The following is a 19,079-nucleotide window of genomic DNA, read 5'->3' as shown; positions in this document are numbered from 1 at the left end:
ACTGAGCAGGGAAGAAGGCAGGCAACAGAGTGAATGTGATTTCCAAGTTCATTGCAAGTACATACAGCTAAGTATACATTATATCACAAATAATAGTGTATCTGCTCATGCAAGTAAGTGGAATCTACTGGCAAATCTGTACATACGTATCTTAGGAATTTTCATAAGTATACCATGAAGTTCCTGATTCACAAATTGGCATGGCTCCACAAGTAAAGATGTTCAGTGGATACCTGTGGTTCTTGTGTACTGCATACTAGTTTAAATTCTGTGTGGCTGTTCTACTTTATTCTGCTTTTGCTCTAAGCTCTTAATTTTGATAGGCTCACCACAAAAAAACACCAGTCTCTCACATATCTTTATTCTCCTTGTAGTTATAACTTTGTCAATTGTCTTCCTTATTAGCCGAGATGCCCAGACAGTTTCCAAAGCTGAACATCTCTGAGGTTGATGAGCATGTGCGACTTCTAGCAGAGAAGGTATTTGCTAAAGTTCTCCGAGAAGAAGACAGCAAAGATGCCTTGTCGCTATTCACCGTGCCTGAAGACTGCCCTATTGGGCAGAAAGAGGCCAAGGAAAGGGAACTGCAGAAGGAACTGGCAGAACAACAGTCTGTGGAAACAGCTAAAAGGTTTGTTCAGTAGATGCTTTCTTAGTGGAAAATAGTTTTTCAAATGAGTTTGAGTTAATATTGAAATATCTGGCAAATAACATTCTGGCTCTTATTATTTCAGGAGAAAGGTCAACAGCAGGTACCAAGGGCACCTGTGTGATGTCCTTCTGTGCTATGCAGAAGGTGTGGGGATGGGCCCTAGGGAGCTTGGATTGGTGAGGCTGTCTCAGCTGCGTTTCCAGCAATAGCATAGATATTGCTTATGCAAGTTTAACAAACAGCATAGCTGGGTAGAAGTGAACACAACCCTAAGACTCTTTAATGTAAAAGGAGTCAGAAAAAGAAACGCTTCCCCCCACCCCTTTATTCTAGTTTCATTCAGAGAAATGGAAAATCTTAATACAGAGAAAATGACAGTGGTACGATATCTTTTAGTCTCTGTCAAAATAGAAGAAAGCAAAGACTTGACATTTAATATCAAGGGAGAAGGTGAAAAGTGGTATTGGCATAATGAGGTTATTCATAGGTTTCCTTAACTCGCAGAGATAAAATCTAACCACTATCAACCACAAAAGCGCACATTTTGAGTTTTCTCAAAAAAAAAAAAAGTACAGTCCACCTTTGGTTTACCCATGAATCTAATGAAGCCAAACTCGATTTGGTTTATGATTTTCTTCTACAAGAGAGGTAGCTTTACCCTGATGTCAGGCTGTTCCAGTATCTTAACTTCAGTGGGCTGGCTAGACTATTTCCTAGAGTCACGTGAGCTCAGCAGCAGCCTGACACCAAATAGCTTGGATGTGTACAGACTCTTCAAAAAACAGGCAAACAAGGAAGCCTTTGAAAGTGATAGCTAAACACACGTACCCAGTTAGCTGCAGACAATCAGCTGGGCAATGCTCGGCATCATATTTCTGGAACAGAAGGGAGTAGAGTCAATTTAGTTAAATTAAGGTATGACACACTGATGATACAGGCTGAGACTTTTGGTTCTGAATTGTGCAAGTAGGTTTCCCAGTTGGCATGTTCATAGACATAAACAAGCACAGAAGGGAAAACTAGATGTTTTCATTCAAAGAATGGAAGATTTCCTTCTGAACTAATAAGTTTCACTTTTAATTTGGGAAATTGTCTTACAGAAATATGTTCTGTCAAACTGTACCTCAAGTTTTGCACAAGTTTAACTGTCGGAAGTGGGATATTATATGTATATTATTTACATGTGGGAACAGAACAAGTATTCAGCCCTGTCCTACAGGACTGAAGCGTACTTCAAGGACAGTTACACGAATAAAACTTGTGTTGTTTTCAGTTGCAGTTGATCCAACACTGCCTTTCAAGAATTTCATACTGACTTCAAAGGTGGCTACAAGTACTTAAGAGAGGATGGAATTTGGTCATAGGATATTAATCGTACCAGCACTGCATGTTCTTATTCTTCAGAATGTCATAGAAGTAATATGCAACTTCCAGAAAGTATTCCAGTATTCCTTTTTCTTTGTTAGTGGTTCTTACTAACATTTTAAGGTTTTGGCATCTAGTTTATAAAACGAGGAAGTATTTCCACAGTGCAAAAGAAAGTGGTATCACAGGTAGTTTATAACATTATATGTATTTATTATATGAATATTTAAAATACATTTAAATACATTTAAACTGAGTAAGGAAAATTAATTAAATCTTTAGAGATATTCCAAAACTTCACTTGAGGTATTACAGTTACTTCACTGAAAAATACAGCATTCTTTTTTAGCTGGTTTGTCTAAGGTACACCTCTATCGCAGTTTTGCTGAGAAAGGGCAAAAGTTTTTAAATCTATGGGGGTTAGCCATTTAGTGCCTGAGGGGAGGAATGGACTTGCGTATCAAAGCCATACTATGTTATTACTCTGAAACCAACATTAGCTTTTTGCTCAAGTCTCATCAAACACTGCCTAAGGAATAACTATTGCTCATCGTTTTTCTTACAAGTTTAACTGAATGACTATATATGAAATATATTAGTCTTGTCTGACAACTAGATGAGTTTTTAAATCTTGCATATGGGAAGAGTGAAAAGTGTCTGTAATAGCATGATAACTTATAACAACTTACCTTACATAATGTTCACTTGTTTCTGTCTGATACTTCATGGATTCTGATGCTACCAGTCGCTAAGAATCAACTCCTACTAAAGTAAGCACAGTGATTGCACTTTCCTTCTGTACAGTGATTTGCTGAATATGAATTTGTAAGAAGTGAAATAGAACAAACCTTAGGGCATCTTACAGTGATGGTAAATAAATTATGGCATATTGATTTCATGTGGAGGGTAAGTGCAATTGTGTGTAGCATATATCATGTGAAATGTCAATAGAAAAAAGCTAAAAGCACAAATATTTTGTGACCGACACTTTTCCTGTGGCATGAGAGATTTCATTTGTAACATTTCTTAGGGGGTGATTTTGTTGCTGTAATCAGTTTCCCAGTTTATTTAACGTTTTATACCATGGCTTATTTCACGCTTTATACTATGAATTCGTAGGAAGAAAAGTTTCAAGATGATTCGATCCCAGTCCTTGTCGTTACAAATTCCGACTCAGGAATGGAAAGCACCATCAGCCAATCCTGTTCTGTCTCCTGCAACGCCAGTTCTTCCAAGTGCTTTTCTGCCAGTGCAAGTGCCATATGATGTACCAGAGTTTCAGAGAGTTTCAATTAGTGGGGACTACTGTGCAGGGGTAAGAAACTTCACCATGCCCCCCCCGCTTTCTGTATCTAGTGGGGAAAAAAATCCCAAATCACAAGCAGCTAATGTATATAAAGTGTGAAATGCCAGTATACTATGGCTCTCTGCAACAAACTGGAAATTGCTTCGTGAACACATTGATTTGTAAAACAGTTAAAGTCAAGATCAGGTCGTTTTATACTTTTTATCATAAAAAATAAATCGAATAGATAAAAACATAACCAGGCATTAAATAAATGTGTAATATAAGGTAGGAGAAAAAATTTGTGTGTGTATGTTTTGCACATTGTGTTTGGACTTTGCTTCTGTCACTGGCTTCCTGAGGCCTTGCTAAGATCCTTATGGTCAAGCCACATACACTTACATTCCTGGAAATTAAGTCTCCTTGTTACCGGTGTGGATTCAGTTTGTTGCTAAAACTGCTGTTTTATTTTTGTCAGTATTTATCCAGGCTTTCCTTTCAGGTTACAGTTGATGATTATGAACAAGCTGCCAAGAGCCTGGTGAAAGCTCTTCTCATTCGAGAAAAGTATTCACGTCTTGCCTACCATCGTTTCCCAAGAACAACATCTCAGTATTTGTGTAGCATGCAAGATGAAAAATGGAAGGTTGAAGATGAAGTGTATCCAGGTGAATATCCCTGTTCTTCTTTTTAAAATATAGAATTAAACCCATACACTGCTGTCGTAAAGGTAAGCTGGATTTTTGTGATGATCTCTCCTGAGTGTCTTTGCCTCTGTAATTTATTCTGTTAGTAAGTGGTGGAGAACCGATGGACCTAAATTATAAAACCTGCGTCTAATCTGAAACTTTGAAGCTATCGAAAGTTAAAAAACCATACTAGGCGCTCATTGATTTTTTTTTTTTTTTTTTTTTTTTTTTTTTTGGCAGCAAGTGGGATGGTAAGTAGTACACTTGTGTTCCTCCAGGAAAAAGATATATGGATATGGTTTAAAGTGAAAAGTCATTCCTCCTGATCTTGGCATGCTGAAGTAAAAGGGATTATGAGCTCATCTACATTGTAAATTGAAGCACGATACAGACATACCAGTTAGCAAGCCCTGAGTCAGTAATTTCACAGGCATGGCACACTTACCAGGAAGCTGTATAGTCATATTTGTTGGGCATTCTGCCTGGGTTAATAAACTCTGATGTCTCAGCAAGGCTTATTAGGTTGAACATATTCCCCACTACATATGTCACAAATTATATTTGTCACTTAGGTGGGTTTGTCTTGAAAGCTTTGCTTGTGCATTGAACTGTTTGCACTGCTAGTTTTTGGATTAGCCTGTGAGGAGCAACCTTTGGTCTGTACAGATGTGCTACTGTAGATGTGTCCATATTGTTGGCAATATATTCTCAGCCATGACATTTAAAACAATTGCCCTCTAGGTCAGTGTTTGAAAGAGGGTGAATTAACATCTTTTCAAGCATTTTAGAGTGTAAAGAGGACAGTATACTGAATATTTAGGACAGGAAAGATACTTTGGAACAGCTGCCAGGGAGATATTTCTAAGCTATTATTAGGTTAATAACTTTTTTACAGTTAGGATTTTAAACTACAACATAAACAATAAAATCTCATTATACAATGTCTTAATTAGCACAAGTTTGAGCTGGATAATTATGAATATTGGAGATAAGAATGGTATCAGTTTATAACATACATTCAGGTGCTGTAGGTAGATAAAAGGACTGGTTAATGCTTTTCTGTCTTGGCTTAACTGAACAGGTAAAAGAAGAAATCTCAGTGATAAGACTGAGCCCAAGAATGTTATTCAGTTGACATAAATGTACTAGAGACACTTATTTTATGCTAGTTGCATTAGTTAGATATTGTAAAAGAAGCGATGAACATTCACTAGCATGAGTGATGTTTGAGCATTCACATAAGCTGAATCTCCCAGAATTATGTGTGTTTACCTGATTCTCAGAAAAAAAAATTATAATTTTGTAAAGGGATTACAAAACTGTACTGAACAAATCCCAACCATGCTTCTTGTACTTCCTGATTTCAGTCATGATCAGAAGGCCAAGGGGAAAACTGGAGTTGTGTTGTACTATATCTGGCTTTTGCACTTCTTGGTTCTATTCAAAAGCAATTAAACATCAAAATAAGGAGTTTTATTTAACAAAAAAAAACCCAACCCCACCAAACCAAACCAACCAACCAAACAAAACCACAAACGAAAAAACTCCAATCAAAACACAACAAAAACAACCACCCACCCAAACTCCCAAAAAACCTACAAACCAACCAGTGCCTTGGTCAGAGTGAGAAGCACTGAGTTTTAAATTATCTCCTGCTCTACCATGAGTGAAGTATATTCACTAATGGTTGAGAGAAAGAAGAAACAGTCCTAGTATGTATGCACTAGTCTATCTCATTAGATTGTGGGAAGGGCAGAGGTGAAGAAGTAAGGCACAGCCTGTTCTTTTCTGACTGATGTTTCAATATGAGAACAGCTGCATTATTGTGTGCTTAAATACAAACTTCCAAAATTACTACAGTGAGTCAGAAGGTGAAAAGAAAATGATGAAGGTGAGTATGAAGTCAACAACTGTTTTATTGTTCAAAAATCTCAACTGGTACTTTCAACCATCCTAATTTAAATACTTTTGGAAACTTATTTTGAAACTTGTGCCATCATACGTTAATAAAGAATAGTATTAAATCTATTTATACATTGGTTCAGAATATGTATAATATTTGAATTAAAGTAGGCACTTAGCTTAGAGAGGGACTGCAATTAAAGCTTGTCAGAATAAAGCTGTATTGTAACAACAGATCTTTTATAGTAACTGAAAATGTTATTTTAATGAAAGTATAAGATTTGTTACAAATCATAGAATCATAGAAGCAGAAAGTCCTTTTTGTAATTATTTTGCCCTTTGTGTAAGTTATTTCTTCTAAATGTAATGTATATTTATCTCCAGATTTCCATTCGCCCCCAGAAGAAAATGAAGATCCTTACAATCTTGATGATGCTCCAGACAATTTGGATTATGTTATCAAGATAAAAGGTGGCATTCCCTTTGTTTATGATAACAAAGAAATGATGGAACTCAATGAGCCTCGGAGTCTGCCATATCCTGACCTGGAGACCTATACCCTTGACCTGAGCCACGTTCTTGCTCTAATTGCAGATGGTCCAACGTATGTTTCTCTTTCTTTCTTCTCTGCCCTTTCAGGCTGCTGGTTACCTTAAGTTTAACACTTCTCACTTTTGTGACATTTAATTCCTCAATGTACTCATTCTACAGTAATGTTTTGTTTTGCCCTTCTCAAGCATTAATGCATCACAGAAAGACTTAAAAGAAAAAAAAAAACAACACATACAGCTATATTTCATTTCTTTAGTTTCTTTCAACCAACCATGGCAAAATGAGAAGCACTTAACAGAAAAGCAAGAAATTGGCCAAATGTTCCCATTCAAGTCAAATCTGACCCAAACTCTTGAGGCATGGGAACTGAAACTTAAACCTCACCTTTTTAATTTTGTTTTGGCCTATTCTGAATTTGAGGTTTTTGAACAGTTGTCTGGGATTCCTTCATGTCTGTTCTACTCTTGCAGCATGAAGAGAAACCCTGCATATGTAGAGCATACAGAACAGCTCAGCAACTTAAATATTCAGTCTGATTTGTTCCAGATGTCAATTAACTGCTCATATGCCGCAAAACTGATCCATGCATGCACAATGAAAATAGGTCTGAAATTTCCCAGAACCATCAAACTCCTGGGAAATCTCTAAAAAACGGAAATAAAACAGCTCTAGTACAGTCACTGACACACTCATGACAAAGCAGTGTCCTTGCCCAGTGCATAATGAAAACATGTGCATCCAGTTTTTAAGTTTACTTCCCAGCTGAGGACTGGAAACATCAAGGTTTCTCCTGGTCTCAACACCAGGAAAGGAAAAGAATCCACCCTAGGATAGAACAAAGTAGGAACCTGGACTGTTCTTTGGAACTATTTGCCCTGCCTGCCAGCACTGTATTGTTAGTTCTTCTGCCTTTGAGAGATCATCACTTAAAATGTGACAAGTTAGTCACACCTGATGCATTCCTTCCCCTTTGAGTCTGTGTCTGACACCTGCAGCATAATCTGTCTGCCTTGCACATTGATAGTGGCAAAGCAGATGGGCTGAACAGAACTGTCCCATTCCCTAAGCGCTTTTTCAAGAGCAAAAGCCTGTGCTTCTGCCAGCATTATCAGCACTCCTGCTCCAAAGCAAAGCTAGGTTGAGTATGCTTGTTTACAGTATGCAATGGGTAAATGCATTTCCAGTTTCAGTGTCTTACATTCTAAGAGACAGATATTGAGAAGATTAAAGGACAAGGAGGAAAACCTTGAAACAAAAGTCATACTGAAGACCCTTCTTTTTGCAGCTTTTGTTAACAGTCTTTATCAGGAAGCCGTAAGTAACAAGGGCCTTAGTAGGACATCTTAGAACACTCAGAACCTTTGTGAATGTAGGAGCAATCATCTGCTCCTTTCACTTCTTCAGATTAAGCTTTTGCAAGCTGATTCACACGCCCTGATAAATACACACAAACCAAAAGGAAAAAGTCTTCTCAGTAATCCTGTTGCATAAGCTCTTCATACAGTATTGTTTCCCTGTTTGCAGCAAGTGCTTTCCTGTCATTTATGTCTATTGCACATGGGGCTGCTTGGAGATCAAGAACCCACTGTTCTTTAATCTTTGCTGTTCTTAAACTGGTGAAATCTCACCTCTACTCCTCAGTCTTCTGGTCTCTTGAATAATAGTAATAATCCAACAAAGACTTCCTGCAGTGGGCAAATGGGTCTTGATCAGTATCAGATACAGTGAGACTGTGTTTGAATTGGACTTTCAAATCCATAATGGGATTTGTGTCCCATTGAGGAGAGATTGTCAACAATAAAGCAGAAAAAGAAAGCTATTACATTAATAGTTCTACAAAAATATTGTGGATTCAGTAAGAATTGACAGATGGTGAAAAGAAAAACCATGTCATTGGTTAAAAATAGAATGAGAAACTTAACAGAAGATGAAAGTGAAGACAGAGGAGTAGGCAAGCAGGAGCGAAAAAGCATGATTTTTCTAAGAAGAGCACAATAAATTATTTGGGAAAAAAAGTATTTCTACACAATATATGTGGTTTTAAGGCATAAAAAATGAAAGTATATTGGATCTTATCTTGGCTTCTTATATTCACATTGAAAAAGCAAATAAACTTTGGGGAATTCTTTTTTTAATTATTTCCATAGTGAGTAAGTCTGGATTACAGGTTGTTTCTGTTATGTATGACGTGATCTGCTCTATTGGAGGTATAGTTTCAGAGTAGTAGCAATTGACATCACATTTTATTATAGGTTTTATGCTTTCTCTGGTCATCATTACTAAAAGAACTGCAGTTTTTGCACAGATACAGTGATAAAAATACTTGGACAACTTAAAGGACATAACATGGTTATGTAGAGTTCTGTTTGAGGTTTCACTAATAACTTTGGTCTGAAATCATATTGGATATTGACTTACATATTTGTTAGCCAGTAGGATAAGAAGAATGGATTTGTCTTGGTCTTAAAAAAATGTTTATTTTCACTGTGAAAACTTTCAAGTTCTTTCTGAACTTGAAATACAAATAGTTTTAAGTTACAGTTAATTTTTGTGTTTTCTTTTACAGAAAAACATATTGTCATCGGAGGCTTAACTTTTTAGAATCTAAATTTAGTTTACATGAGATGTTAAATGAAATGTCGGAATTTAAAGAACTAAAGAGTAATCCCCATCGAGACTTTTATAATGTGAGAAAGGTAAGTGAAAAGGATTAAAGGCATGACACTGTTTTTAGTAGGAGTTCCAGCAATTTTGCTTTTCTTGGGTGAGGTGTAGATGATATGCATGAAGTGGTATGTGCATACCACTCAACTGAATTACGTTATTTTAAGAATGGGCACACTCGAGGAAAATTAACTTGAATGTAAGTGGGTTAAATGGATTATGCTAAACTCAGAATCAAAGGGGCTTAATTGTATGCAGATTGCTTTAAAGGTGTGAAGATCACTTGGATTATGAACAAAAGTACCCACATGGAGGTTTAATTCATTTTAATTAATTCACTTAAAGACAGTCAAGTGCATATTCCTTCTTTCATGTAGGAAAGTCATACTAGACTGTAGTAGGAACAGCTGTATAGATTTTGGATGAAAATTTCACTTCATATTGAAAACAGGTGTTTAAATACATGTCAAAAGAAAAAAGACCTCCCACAGAAACTGAACTGAGGGTTCACGCTGCCATCAGCATCTGGTAAAAAATGTCTGTGAAATATTAAGTAAAAAGATTATTTGAGTTATATTCTTAGCTGCCTCTAATTAGGAGACAGGTAGGGGAATCAAGGAGCTGATTTCATTTCCTGACATATTCACATTCAAGGGAGCTGCATTCTCTTCAAAGCATGGAAACAACAGCTGCTTTGTTTGCTTCCCTTTCCTGAAGTTGAGGAAGTTACTGGAGAGAGAATGCTTCAGTTTGATAGGTGAGATTTCTTCATAAAGCAGTCATTTTTGCTGGTATTTTTAACCACTTCAGGTCCATTTTGCATTGTTTCTATAAGCAACTGGAAGAGGTGGTCCTTATTTTGTAACTTCAGGGTTTAGATCAATACTTTAATCCTTCTTGTTATGTTTTGGTTAGCGCTAGTACATCAAAAAGTTCTTTTGGCTTTTAGCTATAGTGTCCAGTGTGCTGGCTACTGAATGTTTGCTATTGTTATGGTAATAAACTGTCAAATACAAAATCTGCTAAACAAAAGTGTTTGATGAATGTACCCCTGTCTATCACAAAGCTAGAAGCAGATGGTTTGTTAGGTAAATGCTAATGAATTTCACACTTTTATCTGTTAAGCGTATAGATGGGAGGATCTATTAGCTAATTCACTCAAGCAGGACTCATGTGGCAGAGACTTGACTCCTAACTCAACAGTTTTCTTGCATTTCTTGGACAAGATATTTACTCCATGCCACATTCAGATAACACACTTAACTAGCTGACAGAGACATTAATAAAAAAACACATGGTGACTGAGAGGCGCAAAGGACAGAGGTGTGGATTGGGTAACTGCCTAGACAATCGATTTGATTACTGAGAAGCTGTAATTAACAGGATTGTACTTGCTAAGTTCAGCTTTTGATTTAAAAGCAAATGTTCAATGTCTCTGGGCATATCTTAATTATTTTCTAATTATCTACAATTAAATAAGCCAATCTACAAATGGATTCATGTTGTTCAAAAGCACAAAATGTGCACCACTTCCCCTCTGGCAATACCCAAATTCAAGAGAGCAGGAACAAGCTTGCTCTTCTCTGGCAGAGATCATTCCTACTGCTAGTTATAGCTTTAAAAATTGTTGCTGCAGAGAGTTAATCTTGCTTAAAGTAGTACTTTTATGAAGCAGGCTTACAAGTAGTATTTTTCTGAAGCACTCTCTGTGGAAAGTAAACTGCATTGTAGAGTTCCTGTAAGCCCCCAAATAATCTTGTTTTCCCTATGTCTTGCTAACCAAAGCAAGATCTGTAACTTCCCTGAAGTGCTTCCTCCCTAATAACAGTATCAGCAGTGAGACTTATAATATGAAACAGACACTTCTAGGGCCTATGTTTTCAGGATGTCTCTCTGTTAGTCAGTCCTAAACAGTGCGTACTGCTCATAAGGAAAGCAAGAAGTAAGATTCACCTCCCAAAAGAGCTGTTAGTGAAGTTGTCTATTACATCCCTCAGACACTAGTGTGGACATCCTGGTACAATCTGTTTGCTTATATAAAAGAGCCAAAGTAACTGATGGAAAATGCCAAAATTAAAACAGTTATGAAGGTAATGACAAGGTCAATCAGTGAACATGTACTAGAACATGCATTTAGAAAGGTACAGTAGAAAGCTGGCCAGCATTATTTGCTGGCATGACAATCAAAGGTTCCTGGTTTTTTGTTTTTTTTTTTTTTCATTCTCCCTGCCCCCTTCCCGCCTTTTTTTCCTGGTTTAATAGGAGCTCTTCTCCAGTGAGCTCATCTATTTAATAAATCCCAAGATAAGGCTCCTATTAAATAACAGAAATATATGTGTAGATCTTACATATTGGACTTAACCAGAATGCAACCAAAGATATGTTTTGCACTGATCAAGGTGGAACTGGAAAATTGCCCTTTAATAACCAGAGAAATACTTCTCTATTTCTCTAACCAGACAAGAATCCACAGGTGGTAAGACAGTGTGGCTGGCTCCACTTAGCTCCCCAGAGGACGTGGACAACTGTCTGTGTAGGAGAACTCTAACTTTAGAGAAGACTCTTGAGTCTGCCATCAGCAGGGCTCTCCTATGTTCTCCAGCTGATGCATAGCAAAGTGCAGTCAACACAGATTCTCCACATAACTCCTGGGTTGCCTGCATTAAGGATGAAATTAAGTAATAAGAGTTTAGCTCTACATCACACAAACTCAGAACTGAGTTTTAGCCTTTGTGTACTAGGGTGTCTTGCCTTCCAAAGCAAGTATGTGAGGTTTTTTGAGTGGGGCTTCCAACAGACCACTGTGCCCAACAGCCTCAGATAATTCAGAGCCAATAGTTCAGGTTTTTTAGCTGAAATACAGCTTCAAAGTAAAAGACCTACACCTAAATATTTTACTTTTATTAAAATGTTGCTAATTGCAGGAGGTATTTACTGTGCTTTCTTGGTCTTGGAGCTGTTCTTGTTATTAGGGACTTTGGTTTGTCTCTATTGTTCTTTCTAGGGGGGAGGTTGTTGCCTTTTTTTTTTTTTTTTTTTTTTTAAAAAAAGGTGAAGCCAAGGTATTTGTTTACCTAACATGTATTTGCTGCCTTAATGACGCGTATGTATGTACTGCATTGGCAGGTGTCCTTCACTGCAAATAGCTTTGATACAGTTTTCTAAAGAAGAAAAAATGACAGCCTAAGCCTCCTTCCATATTCTTTCTCTCTTTAGTCACTATTTCAGCGTGAAGATTATGTCATAGCAGTGACTTTTACACATCATATTCCTCTGCCTACAAACTCACTAGCTCAGATGCCTAGCCTTGTGTGGCAGCAGAGCTTTGGCTCAGGCTGGGGTAACTGTGCGTGGAAGAACGCAGTTTCTAGAGTGGCTGATACAGCCCTGCTGAATTCTGCGTTGCAATAGCTGGTTGCTGCCGTGACATACCATTTGGTCTAGACCGTTGCAACTGATTTTTTTTTTTTTTTTTTTAAAGTATTGGTTAGACAAAAAGGAAGTAAATTCTAGCTTTTGTTTGTGACCACAGGGTTGAAATACCACTTGTTACTTCTAAGAAAGGAAGTTAGAGTGCGTTTATATACTTCTAAATTCTATAGAACTCACAAAATACTGAATGAAATTAACAGATGTCTGCTTTTTAAACATATGATTAAAAGCCTCATGAGTGAATAGTGAATCTATACCTTAACTGCCCTGAACTTTGATTCATTCTGAGGTTGCTTTTTTTTTCCTCTTTTTTTTTTCCCCCAGTAGCTACTTACTGACTTTGGTGATGAAATCCAGTTTCATCATATAAACCAAAAGTGATAGTGAATGGGAAGACATATGGGTTAGCATCAGATTCAAATGAATGCCTCTGTGCACCTCTGTTAGTATTGCATGTAATGGTGCCTTACCACTGTTAACTGGCAGTAAAGCTGTATTTTGTGCTTTCAAAGCACTGTACATACTACTTCTCCCCTCCTATCTCGCAGAGATGCTGAGGTAAATTCTCGTGTCTACCCTTAGTCTTGCAAGTGAGCACAAAATGATCAGGCGGAAAGCCATCAATCATTACAATGCAAAAATTCTGTAAAGACCATAAAGAAAGCTTTTCCTCTATCCTTTCTTTTAGTAACTAAAAGAACAGAAAAAGAAAATTGTTTCTTTTCACAACAGTGTATTTCTGTATTCGTGTGAATACAAACATTATAGGGCTTGATTCTGTGCATTTTGCAATGAGTACAGCCACACAAGAAGTTGGAGACACAGGGATTTGTCTCTCCTGTCTCTTCTGGTTTCTGGGTTGCTCTTGATGGCATAAGTATGAATTAGACAAGCTCCTGAGGGGCTCTGCCCAGCTCTAGGGACTATTTCGGCTGCCAGGAGCATTACTGCGCTACCCTAGGGCAGAGTATTTTGTGTCTTCTGCCTCTCATGCCTGTTACAAAGCTGCAAGGAAAGAATCAAGCTCATTGTATAAAGCTGTTGCATCCTATCTGAAAAGCTAATGCAGTATGAATATATTGGTAAGCAGGGAATCTGGCAGTGGGAGTGGAATGATTTCCCTTCAATCCAGCATTAAAGTAAAGGCTGCAGAGGATTTAGTGTCAAGTTCATGAAGCCCATGGCTATTGGGGTAGAAGTACTTACGAGTTAAAGTGCATGGGTTTAGAAAATCAGTTAGTTTGCAGCTGTGGATACTACTAATCTGATATGCACAGATAAGCATCCATAAAATAGATCCGAGATGGATGTTTTGTGGAGATTTGAGAGACAGTGGAAGGAAAGAGAAGCAATGCAGGAAGATGAAGGAGGCAGAGTGGTTTAGGGAAGCTGGTGCTGGTGAGATGTGACTTGGAGGGCAGTGGGAACTCCTTCAAGCTCTAAGTTGTACACAGATGTAACCACCTTAACTGAGAAGTACAAGCATTTAATCCACAAAGCCTGCAGACAGAATGGTATGGGTGGTCAGTCAGCAAGGAAAGGAAAGGCTAGCCTGAACTGAGAAGGTGCAGAGGAAGGCAGGCTGGCTTCATTACATGGAGAATTGCTGAGTGAAGGGAATTCTACCATCCTTTAATTGCAAGAAAACTGATGTCCACCATTGCTTGAATGAGACGATGGAATTAAAAGAATTAATGAAACATTTGTGTTAACAATTGTTTTCATTTGTTAAAAAGTGAGTTCACTGAAGGTGTATTATGTGTTCCAAGATAGGCTTCTGTCAGTCATTGTGTTTCTTCTTTTCATTGAAGATTAATGTGACCTTGAGTAGAAGTTTCCTCCTGGCGGGGAGGGGAGAATAAGAACTGCAACAGGAAATTTGGCTAAGGGCATGCAGCCGAGTTTTTTTTTCCACTAAGGGGAAATTGGGCTGGAGTAGTATTGTAACAAATTTGGACATGCAAGCAGAATGTTTGCAAAAAGAAGCAAATAGATCTTGTGATAGTAGGGGCTTGTTACTCACAGCCCAGAAAAGCCTCAGCTTACTTCATGTATTGTATGAAGAACAAAATAATAACAGCTTAAAACGGGACTGGTTTTGTCTCTTTTGGGGGGAGGGAGGAGGCAAAGGGGACATTTGTCACCCTTATATGAACTCAATCTGCTAGAATTCTTTTAGTAGATGCCTTTCATAATAAATAACAATGAAATTAGTAACAATTTCTTAGCATTGTAACATTTCAAATAAATAATAATAATTAAAAAATCCTTAACCAAATCAGACCATATAAGATACGTCTAAGGATTCTGTGTTTAGATGCTTCATTTAGATAGGATTGCACCCTGAATTGTGAAAATGCACAAAAGCATACACACTAATTAATTATGTGCTAGGGTAGGTCAAAGCTCAAGTCATTAAAATCTTCCAAAAAGTTGCATTGCTTCTAAAAAACAATGAAGAAAAAGCTGTGTGATACTCTGTAAGACTGAAGTTGCTGCTTACCTAAAGGTCAAAATATACCACATAGTTAAAAAAGGTAGGCAAAGTACTGCATAGTTTCTGGAAAAAGCATGAAAGAGACTCCGGGAAAGTCTTTTTACTCTTGGGAAATGAATGTATTGAGGGAGAGGAGGAAAAAAAAAAAAAAGGAAAATCTTGATTCTCAGAGATCAGCCTGATGTGGTTAGCTCAGCTATAGAGCTATGTGTGATATAGTTGTGTGGACTGGAGAAGATTTCACAGGAGCTCACTGAATTGCAGAGGCACACTTCAGAGAATTATTTCTCAAAGGGAAGCAGGACTTTAAAAGAAATGTAGTTACTACTGTGTCATGTGATCCTTGCATACAAGCAAACAAAAGAAACAAAATGTCTCCTTGCTTTCCGTCCTTGCCCTCCTAACAGTAGTGAATTCATGTTGATTTAAATAAAGAGGAAGTGTTTTGGTTTGGTTTGGTTTTTTTCAAGACTCATTAATTCCAGTAGCTGAGCCACCACTGGAACTAGTGCATTCTGAAATTCAATAAATCCTACACCTGATATTCTATGCATATGACTTCTATGCTTTACCTGAACGTTTAGAGCTTATAGGGCATCTATTAACTGTTATTTCACTCTCCCATATAAGTTGACCAAGCCTAATAGTTTGTAGTATTTCACTGGTCCAGGAAGAGTTTATAGTAAACAATATTTGTTTCTACAACAGAAGATGTTTATTAACCTGAGTAAGCATATATATAATGCAATGGGGTTCAAATGTCTATACAAATACTCTAAAGAGTGTAATAATATGTTATGTGGAGCTGTTTTTACTGTTTTAGACACAGCATTGTTTACTGTGCATTAGTAATGTACTTCATGTTGTGTATTTCGAGACAGTAATATGTTTCTTGCTCTTTCATTTAGCTTTAAAGTGTCTAGCATATTTGAACTAGGCAGTGATTAACAATTAAATGTTAATGTTTAGGATTCAGTTTATAACCTGGTCTTTAATCATGCTATTAACATTCACATGGAGATAGATTTACCCTTAGAAGGCTGCAACAAATTCTGTATGTATAAACTCCAAATTAAATTACTACATGACTACATGTGCTAAGTAAAACAGTGGCATTTCTGTGGACTGTATGTCATAGCATAAGCTAAGGTTTACATTGCAGGAGTATGGCTGTTACTTATTCAGCTGCTCCGTGATCTGTTTCCTACTGATCCTTAAAAGCAGATCAGGATGTCAACTACTTCTGTTGGTGGAATCTGAAAGCTGCAGACATAGTCATTACACAAAGGGGAATGCACTGGTCTCACGTTGTACTTGCAGTTTCCTGGACAGAACAGTCCTGGATGAGAGTCCTTGCAGAGATGTAGCTTCAGTGATTCCTTATAGCTGGTTTATCTGAGAATTCCTTCTAGCGTGACCTCCTGCATACAGGCTACGCAGCTCTTGTTGGAAGTGTGTCCCTGGGAATGCTAGTTACTTGCATTTTAAAAAGCACAGTGCAGTGGGTTCAAACTGTTCCAATGTAGTAAGTATCTTTAGGAACTTTTATCTAATGTCAGCATCCAATCTTCGGATCTTGTTACGTCATTGCTTGTGAGACTGAAAAGCCCCCTCTCTGCCTCATGTTTGGATGTACAAATACCTGTATATAGTTGGTCAAATTAACTCTCAAATTGCACCCTGAAAGCCAAGTAAGTTTCATTTTTACAATCACGTGGCAGTGTGGGTTTTCCAGCTCCTATTTCCTTTTGTGGCATTTCTTGGGAATGTTGACAGTCTCTGGGTTTTTTAAACCTTTAAATGTAGACAGCAAAACTGGGTGCATTCTGACAGCTGCATTACCAGTGTTGTGCAGAAGTAAGATTTTTTTTTTTTCTTCCTTTCTTCTTTGAAGCTCCTTTCTTACTCTGTATGAGGAGTTAGAGCAGACCTTTCCACTACAGTTTCACATAAGACTTCATGGTGAAGTGTTACTTATAATAATTCCAAACCATCTCCTGCCAGTATATAGGACAGTACTGTGTTGTGCTTTTTAGACTTATCTGAACCATACCGCCCCTGTTATAGATCATCTTGAAACTTGTATTACAAACTGTCTTGCTTCCTACTCCCTCTGCAGAACCATTCTGCCATTTGGTCTTGTAAGACTTGTCTCCAGTACCAGGCAGTTGGTGCACAAGGCAGATGTTAGAAATAGTGACAGTTGGCGATTGCTTCTGACCGCATCCCTGTGCTCACGGCCATCTGTGTCCAGGTAGGGCCTGGGCTGGAGGAAAATGGGAAACTTAGCAGACAGGCTGCAACACTGTGGCTTGTGGGTGAGCTGAAACTGCTTCTGCTAGGATTTGGCAGTCTGGACTTGAAGGCAATTTCAGAGTCTGTCAAGCTGTCCCCAGGGCCATTGTGCTCATTACGTGTCAACTTTGAAATCTAATCAGAACAGTGGTTTGTTTTGGTTTGGTTTTAAATTGATAGGCATTTGTTGGTAGAGTAATTTCATTGTTTTGCCTAGGACATGCATTAGGTTGTTTTGTTGTTCAATCAGAATTTCTCAAGGAAATTGAAAGCAAATGGACCCTGGAGCAGCAGCTCTGCTGCTCCACACACTGGATATTGCTGTGCTGTTAGATTCCTTAAGACCATTATCCTAGCTAAGGCCTATTCTTCCCTTTCAGGTACTTGGTCCTTAGGAACTGCAGTTAGTATTACCTGCCTTTTCAAACAAGAAACAGCTGGGGAATATACATGGTTTTCTTCTATTCTTTATCGGTGTAGTTAAGATAATAAACCCTTGACTGCAAGGAACTGCAACGGATTCGTTTTACATACATGCTGGAGGCACCTAAGGAATTACACATACTGAAGGGAAAACTTAAATGAACAAACAAACCCCCAAATCTCATCAGTTGTTTATTTGGATTGTGTTCTAATACAGGCTGCTCAAATAGCAGTGCAAGCTTCTGAGCAAAAGAAAAGCATACCTGTGGAAACCATTTGGTTCTTGTCAATTTTTTTTTTAAATGGGACTTCAACAAAAAACTGAAGTACTCTCAGCCCTTCTGTGAAGCTTGCACTTCCCTTAGTGTGTGAAGAGATCTGAAGAAACTGAAAAATCTGTCAGCATTATGAGTTGCTGTATTATAATTAAACTTGGAAAAAACAGTGACAAAATCTCTTACGTGTACATTTTGCAGTTCTAGTGACCTAAGATGTTTCATGTGGTTGAAATACAAAAATGAATTATGCTTTTGGAAATGTCTGAGAATTCCAGGTCCTTTCAGTCAGAGAGGATGGTTATAACTGCAGTCTATAACTAGAAAGACATCACTGATTCATGGGTGAAATAAAAGGATACTAAAGGATCAGGATTCCTTTACGGAAGTATCAAAACCCAGGTTCTGTGATTGGCACTTATAAAGTATCTTAACTTGTTGAAAATTTTCTTATTTAAATAGGAAACTATTAATTGAGGGCTATTTTATTTATAGTTCTGCTTATTGAATAATTCCTCCAAAACCAAAATCTCGGGGTTCTGAAACATTTTGACTTGCTTAGGCACTAATCCATTTGTTACTTAAGGAATATTTTAGAAGGTTTTAGTCATTGTTGTCACTGACATAGATACTTTGCTAATTTAAGTTTATGTATATGGATGATGAGCATGAATAACCTTTTGATTTCAGGTTGATACTCATATCCATGCTGCTGCTTGCATGAACCAGAAACACTTACTGAGGTTTATTAAGCACACGTATCAAACGGAGCCCGACAGGATTGTTGCAGAGAAAAAAGGCAAGAAGATGACTTTAAAGCAAGTCTTCGAAAGCCTTCACATGGACCCTTATGACCTCACTGTAGACTCTTTAGATGTCCATGCAGTAAGTCTATTAAAATGACAAAATAAATGAGAAAAAACTGTTTTCTAAGTGTGAAATTCTGATTTCTACAGTTTTTTGCATGATAACTTATTAAATCAGAATTTGAACTCATGCATTACTTTGCATGTTTGAAGTAAGTTAGCATAGGCTTTTTCTTTTCTGT

General features: G+C 37.6%; 1 protein-coding gene across 2 annotated transcripts in view; it reads left to right on the top strand.

Annotated features, from left to right (window-relative positions):
- The first annotated feature begins 409 nt into the window (after positions 1 to 409).
- AMPD3 (adenosine monophosphate deaminase 3) overlaps positions 410 to 19,079 on the top strand; it is a 28,257-nt gene continuing 9,587 nt past the window's right edge. For both annotated transcript variants that reach the window (XM_009587719.1, XM_009587718.1), the window contains exons 1-6: positions 410 to 631; positions 3,137 to 3,332; positions 3,805 to 3,970; positions 6,278 to 6,497; positions 9,012 to 9,141; positions 18,722 to 18,916. In XM_009587719.1, the coding sequence (XP_009586014.1) occupies positions 411 to 631; positions 3,137 to 3,332; positions 3,805 to 3,970; positions 6,278 to 6,497; positions 9,012 to 9,141; positions 18,722 to 18,916 (1,128 nt within the window). In that variant the 5' untranslated portion in view covers position 410. The remainder of the gene's footprint in view (positions 632 to 3,136; positions 3,333 to 3,804; positions 3,971 to 6,277; positions 6,498 to 9,011; positions 9,142 to 18,721; positions 18,917 to 19,079) is intronic.

This window comes from Fulmarus glacialis, unplaced genomic scaffold, assembly GCF_000690835.1.
Source record: "Fulmarus glacialis isolate BGI_N327 unplaced genomic scaffold, ASM69083v1 scaffold46201, whole genome shotgun sequence".
In the NCBI taxonomy this organism is placed as follows: Eukaryota; Metazoa; Chordata; class Aves; order Procellariiformes; family Procellariidae; genus Fulmarus; species Fulmarus glacialis.
The sequence above is the reverse complement of the archived record's forward strand: the minus strand, read 5'-3'. Positions and strand labels throughout refer to the sequence as shown.